At 27.6% G+C, this 7,994-nt stretch overlaps 1 protein-coding gene across 1 annotated transcript in view; it reads left to right on the forward strand.

Moving 5' to 3' along the window:
* LOC113380456 overlaps positions 1 to 7,994 on the forward strand; it is a 30,873-nt gene continuing 22,879 nt past the window's right edge. Inside the window, exons 1-2 of the mRNA XM_026619696.1 lie at positions 1 to 202; positions 5,208 to 5,482. Coding sequence (XP_026475481.1) covers positions 1 to 202; positions 5,208 to 5,482 — 477 coding nt within the window. The remainder of the gene's footprint in view (positions 203 to 5,207; positions 5,483 to 7,994) is intronic.

Raw genomic sequence — 7,994 nt, forward strand, 5'->3', positions numbered from 1 at the left:
ATGTTAGACCTAATTGACCGCAATCAGAGGAACAAATTGAAGCTGGATAACCTGTCTTTGCCTTCTCCGGAAAGACATAGACCACTTCGACATCAATTCAGTTCCGACAACATGCATGTTCCGCCCTTTAACATCCCCAATTTGCGAATCGAGCAGAGGAAGACCAGCAGCGCCGAAGACATGGCCAGGAAGAACTCGGCAGGTAAATAATAGAACCAGAAAATTTTGTGGCTTTGAGTAGTAATATATTAATAATAGTATTTTTTTGTTCAATATTAATTTCAAAGCCTTTTTATATCATTTTGAGAATCGAGCAGAAAACTTTTTCTAACAACTAATATTGATCTGAACATACTGAACAACAGTTACGTTTTAAAGTGACCTTCAAATAGTTAGAAGTATTTATTTAGAAAATAATAAAATTGTTAAAATTTTATATTTTGTACAGGAGTCTGACTAAATTTGTATTATTCTCACTACTATTTTTGCATATGCTATATAAAGTGTGTACTAATTTAAAAAAGCTAAAGATCTGTATAATTTGAATAATTAAAAATAAGATTACAAAATAGATAGAATTTTGCAAAAAAAAATCTAATTTTAATATGAAAAATGATGCTAATATCAAGGCCACAAATTATATCATATTTTTTCAATTTTTGAGCTTTTTACTGTTTTTATTACAATGCACTTTTATGTTTAACATTTTTAGTGTTTTAAGAAAATCTATTGATTTTATATTTCAATATATGTGGGTGTGTGTGTATATTTGTGTATGTGTAATAATATTCAGGTGGCAAAATATATAATTGCATATTTTTTATACACGCATCTAATCGTTTCATTTAAAATAATTTTAACAAAATTTTGTGCACGTTTTGAGTTTCTTTTTGACTTTTCTTCATTGAATAAAACGCACAAATTATTTAAAAAAAACACTAAAACCACACATAATGAATAACAACCTATATAAAAAATATTCATTTAGAAATTGTTTTATTCGATTTAAAAAATTGAACTAAAATTTAATATAGGGGAAAGTCTCCGAGTGCCGGGCATAAGGTTATTTATAAATAAATCAAAAAATATTTTACAAAATGTTTCGTAAAGAATGACTTATGTTACATAACAAAGTTAGAAATCAAACTAAATTAACAAAAACGCAATCTTTGCTTAAAAGTAATTAATACTATCAATCAAACTTTGATAACAAAAAATATGATTTTACAAAGTGGCATGGAATGTCTGCACATGTGTGTTTGACGAATATTCTTAAATATTGTAAAAAAATCACTAATTAAGTATTATTAATAATACGTGTTTAATAGAGTGTCCGGCTTTAGGTGCCGTCCGGCGTTACGGGACTTCTCCCTGAACTAACCAAAGAAAAAGAAACAAAACCAAGTTTTTCTTTTTAATGACTTGATGGTCGTCTGTATAAAAAACGATGTTGTTTACAATGTATATATATATATATATATATATATATATATATATATGTGTGTGTGTGTGTGTGTGTGTGTGTGTGTCTGTGTCGGTGGGGTTGGGGGTGTGCGTGTATGTGTTTGTAAAAATGTGTTTTTACGTGGACAGTTTATACCAATTTATATTAATTATCATTTGGATTTTGATATTAATGTTGCCATGCTATTTACTATGAATTCATTATAATAAAATATAACTTTAAATTGTGAGTAAACTTTTCCAAGAAAAGTAACTTTTTCAAGAATTTTCACCAGATAATATCATAATTCAAAAATTGCAATTTATAAATTATAAAATTAATTTAATAATGTAAAAAGCATAAATTTTCAGTTATGCTTAGTTGCTAATTTAGTAACTTTTCCAAGAAAGTATAATTTGAAACTGTTTTAAAGCTTCAGTATAAAATATAATAATCAAAGTGAGTTGAATAAAAAATAGTTTCATATTCTGTTTACCAGATCAAATCTCAAAATGTCAAAAATTAAAAATAGCAATTTATAAGTGATAAAATTGATCTAAAAATTAAAAAACCACAAAAACTTCAGTTATTGTTAATCAGCAACTATCATACAACTATAATTGCAACAAAATCAATTTAAAAAAATAACGCAATTATTAAACACAAATCCTCTAGCTTTCCAACATAATCCCTTCGGGTGTAATTTTCCACTTTCCATTGAACACATTGTAAAATTTAAATTTTGTTTCGCATAGATTAAAAGCTCCGTTAAATCCTTGAAATGTTAAAAGCTTTAAGCTCTACTTATTCAGTATGTTCCGAGAATATCTCTTGTTCTCTTATTAACCCCTAACTCCACCATAAGGGATGGTTCTACAGAAACTTCTTAGAAACGACTACAACTTTATCGAGATGGAATGCGCAAAAGCTACAGAACCATCGAGAAAATGTTAAATTGAGAGTCTGAATGTTTAAATGTAGAACGAAGGATCGATTTATATCGGGAATATATTTCTTGGAAAAGTTCCACGGATAATAGATTTTTTTTGCTGTTGCTGTGATATTAAATGATATATATATATATATATATATATATATATATATATATAATTCATACTTTTATATAAACTAAGTTCTAATGATCGAGCGTTCTATCAATAATAATATGACTTGAATAGAAAATATTCTGATATGAAAATATTCACAATAGTTTTGACTTTAATACCCAATTTAATAATATGTAGGTACGATCTTAAGCGCATTTATATATTTCAATATAAATAGATAGATATAATAAAATAAACATTTATATGTACGCATAATAGTAAAATTAAAATTCGCTGGAACAAGACGTAAAAATAGATTTGTCCGTGTGTATAATTTTAAATTCTATATTATATATGTTTAAATGGTATTTCATGACTTTATAATTTATATATAGTTACTTTTTATTTTGTGATTTATTTAAATTCATATATTATATTTGTCATACCTATAAATAATCTAATTCGTGTTCAATAAGAAGCGAATAATAATAGATCAGAAACCTCACCAGTTTCTAATGTTAATCTAACTCTGATTTTGGTTAGAAACTAAGAAAATTCTGGTAAGAATCTAATGACAATTTAATCAGTTATGAAGAAGATTCAAATAAGATTCTGGTCTGAACCTCTTGTAAAATGCTATCAAGATTGTACTACATTCAACAATTAATTATTTGCAATAGCTGCTCGAATTAAGTCGCGGTATTATGCTTTCAAAATAGTTTAAAAAAATTGAACATTATTGATTAGACATTAATTAGATACTTTTTATAAAATTTAAACCTTTAATTTCAAATGCACGATATTAGACGGAAAAAACCCTGACATTAACTCTTACAAAATAGTGAAAATTGATTTATTCACTTAACGACAGATTTATAATCGTAATTGACATTGCATTTATTTACATTTTAAAAACTATTCAAAAATATCTGAAAATCAAATATTAGTCGCAAATGCGAAATATAAATATTCAACTTCAAATTGTTTTTTTTTTCAAAATATATTTTTTATGAGGAGGCTTCCATTAATTACGTGAGGTTTTTAGGGGGAGGAAAAAAAAATCACAAAATATTACGCGGGGGAGGGAGGGGTATAGTAAGATATCACGTGTATTTATTTTTTAGCTGAATTTTTAAAAAAGATCCAAACATTTTCAAAAAAATAGAAAAAGTTACAATTTTTCCTCGTGACTAGTTAATTTAAGCTTCTTAAGATATTAAAGCTGAAAATTTTGGAAACTTTGATATACCGCATTAGAATAGATTTTAGTTCACTAATTTATTAACAATTATAAAAAATATTTATCTATTTTTATAACTACTCTTATGTTGGTGGATGCAATTTCATAAACTTAGTTTTGATCAAACTCAGTATTTTTAGCGCGTATATTAAGCAAATCGTAGAGATTTTAATTAAATTTTCAAACAGAATATCATTTATTGATATAACACCTGATCGTTAGAAATCACATAATATATATATATATATATATATATATATATATATATATATATACAAGAATCATCCCCATATTCCACGAATCGCCGTAATTGGCTGTAAAATCATCATCAAAATTTTAATTGCAAATTTTATGAAAGCACTAATTACATATGCTATTTTCGAGCACAATAATCAACTATTTTAACGTTTGTCATACGCATTTGTTGCACAATGATTTTTGGTGTATTTACATAAATTACATGTTTTTTCAATATTTTATTCAGTTCGGAAATCTCTATGTATATTTGTGTTTGAATTTGGTTAATGTTTTATAATGTACTCTTTGGTTAATTGTATTTGTTATAAATTATATATCTACAAAAATACACATTTGCACTTTAAAATCATTACATTTAAAATTACTCAAACATACATAGCATAAACATAATTTTAATTATTTTTTTGATTTATACATTTTTTTAGTTGATTTCATACTGGTATTGAAAATTCTCCTAGCAATTACTTTTATTATTTTTTTCGTGAAGCAATTATAATTCAAAATTATTTTCTTCGATACATGTTTTATATTTTTCTTGTATTTTATGATTGGAAACTGCACATTAAATATCTACATTTGCACTTCGAAAACAACAAAATCTATATAACCACGCGATTATATGAAGAAACACAATTTAAACAGATTCATAATGAATTATTAATTTTTTTATTGTTTTTAAATTGCTTTATGAATATGGTGGTAATCACTTTCCATAAATCAAAATGAATTTCGTCGTTGCAATGTTTTGTATTTTTATTCCAATTTTTGTTGTTGCCACCAGAAATCTGGAGGACGTCTTGCAATTAGTTTCTTCGATACATTTTCTATATTTCTATTGTGATTCATGTTCAGTTACTACACATTAAATATCTACAAATATACTCATTTTCATTTCGAAAACCACAAAATCTACATAACCACACAATTATATGACCGTATATATTTTAAACGGATTTTCATTGATTTATTAAATTCTTATTGTTTTTAAATTGCTTTATAAATTTGGTGGTAATCACTTTCCATTATTCAAAATTATTTTCGTCTTCGCAATGTTTTGTATTTTATTCCAATTTTTGTTTCCGCACCAGAAATCTGGATGTCGTCTTGCACATTGGTCTGTCCATTATCAAAATTAACAACAAAAAATAATCAAACGGCGAATTTTCTCTTTTCTTCTCCTATGTCACTTTTCCCCGGTTTCCCTTTCCCAAAAATGTAGCCAGCATACATCGAACAGGTTCCGGCATGTTGGGCGGTTGGTGGTTTACTGGAGGTTCACCATCGTCTCCTGATAGCAATTTTCTTCGAGTGGCCAACGCTTTTCCCAATCGTCGTTTGAGTGACAATACTCTGATGACACCGAAAATCAGGATAGCACCTTCTTGCGCCTCTTCACCAGGAGGCACACCAGGAGGAGGTTTGCCAATCAGGAGACACAGCAGTATAGGACCTCAGGAAAGAAGAGGGTCTGCTGTTAATCTTAGTCCACCTACGGTGAGTGGTGATAAAAAAATCATAAACTTGTTTGGTTATAATTAAATTGTAATAATGCACTAACGGTTTTATATAATGCCCTCATAATGGTTAGGTTCTAAAAGTTGCCCAAATTGGATAGTAGAAATATTGTGGCAAATATAAAGTTCTTGGAATCAAAATGGATCAATCTAATAATAAAGATACAAATAACATAAACTATCCATTCTATTCCCCAGTGTCAACTTCTACCATTCTCCTGGATGCAAAATATTTCTTTATCAAAATTAGATTACCAATTATCCTCTTCTTGGTATATAAATTTTCCACGCTTTGTAATTTATTGTTTCCTTCGTCCTTCTCTTTGCCAGTATCTTATAATTTGCATTTTAATCCTTTTCGTAAAGTTTAATTCGATAAAGAGGAATTCTCATTCTTGGCAACATGATTGTCTTTTTAAAGTTTCCATTTCTAGACCAAGGATATTACTTTAAACGCGACAGTTGATAGATTAAAGCCATTAGGAGAATGAAAAGGTAGTTTCAGTGTTGAATAAAAGAAGAATTTGAAGGATGAAAGTGATATTTTTCATTTTGTATAGAAATTGTAATATTGGAGTAGATCTGGTATTTATACCGACTATGGTAACTGATACCTTCTAAACTAAAAAGTACTGATTTTAAAAATAGATATCTATACTTGTTTTGTAGATTGCAATCATATTGCATGTAATATTTAATGATGACTCATTAATATCAATTTTAAAAAAGAGTGCGCGTAAGGTTCACACGCGATTGAAGTAAAATTTATTTGCTACTGTACAAGATGGCTTTTAAGTAAAAAAAATACTCATATAACAATTTTGAATAATGTTATTAGTATTGGTAACACTCGTATGCACACATTTATTACTGTCAACCCATTATACACATTTATATAATGATAAATTATAAATTATATATTTATAATAGCATTGAAATATGTATAAATATATTCAAAAAACTATAATGTAATTATAGTCTTACTTCAAATATGACATGATCGGTTTGTCATTGTAATTAGCATTTAGATATGAAAAAAGAAGTAATTGCTGATTAATAAATTCTATGATATTCGTTCACACAGTGGATTATGTTATACAACGTCTAAACAAATATTGATTTCGCAACTTTACTCATCATGTAATTGTATTTGAAGAACTCCATGTAATTAAAATTAACATACGTTCATTGACTGCTCGTATTTTTTTTTTACTTTTTTGCTGGCGATATAATCTCATTGTTTGAACAGCTGTAATATCTGTCTTGCCTTAAAAATATTTTCCATTTTAATAACTTCAAAGATTTATAGAAACTACGAATAATATAGAAATAATTTCTTATCAATAAACTTACGTTTAGTACACGGCACAAATGTTTAATTTGTTTTAGTATTTTTGAGGAACAGGGTAAAATATTCTTCTGATTCAGGCATTTTTCATTAAATCAAGAATTGTACTACGGTGCAACTTTAAAATGTTTATTTATCTATGCCGATTTCCTTGTTGACATCGGTACGCATACAACGTTGAAGCCGGTACGCATACAACGACAGATCTTTATGCACATACACGACGGCTAATCACAATCGACCCGTATAGAAATGATATCATCGAGAGCAAATGACAAATCATTGATACTCGACTCTGCCGTAGCGCACTTCCGTTGCATTTGTACGGATTTACACCCTAGTCACTGCTAAAGAAATTTTACTTTAAAAAAATAGTTACATATTACGTTACTTCTGTATTTTTCTCCAACTACTACTTGCTCCCATCCATTAATTGACATTGGTCAAATTTTCTTGATATTTTTTAACACAAGTACATACATGACAAAGATGATATTTTGTAGATAAAAAATCATAAATTTTATTAATAATTAGATATTTTTAGATTGTTAGAAATATCGTATTTTACAGTTTGCTGCCAGACTGGGTTCCGGTTCAAGTTTATCTGTACCAGCAACATCTAATTATGTAGTAAGTCGCCTATGGTGTCTGTTTAAGGATCCATTTTGGAAAATATCCAAAAACCATAAAGAGTCACAAATGGAAAAAATACATAAATTATAATAAATTTATAAAAATAAATTATAATAAATTTATTGTCATTTTTGGTCAATTTCCAATGGGTCCTTAATTCTTCCATTTTTTTCAATCTATTCGTCAGGTTTTGTCAGTGCTGTCCAGTGCCGTCTCAACAATGTTTGAATGGTCGTGTTCATCAAATTATGGATTATTTAAATTAATTGTGCTGTTTAATATATGAATATATATTTTTTATACATATGTTTATTGTATGCTACATAAATCAAGCAGGAAAATTCATCGCCTACATATTTTTTTAACATTTAAGACCAGTGCGACTTTGTGGTAGAATTAGTACGAATTTAGGAAGGCCAATAATATTTACAAACTTAAAATATTTTTGTTTGGTTGCGGAACTAATTTATTAAATAATCATAATAAAAAATCATCTCGTTAACTTAAGTTT

Source organism: Ctenocephalides felis, unplaced genomic scaffold, assembly GCF_003426905.1.
Source record: "Ctenocephalides felis isolate EL2017-DRISC unplaced genomic scaffold, ASM342690v1 CF-g0.4_SCAFFOLD_00845, whole genome shotgun sequence".
NCBI lineage: Eukaryota > Metazoa > Arthropoda > Insecta > Siphonaptera > Pulicidae > Ctenocephalides > Ctenocephalides felis.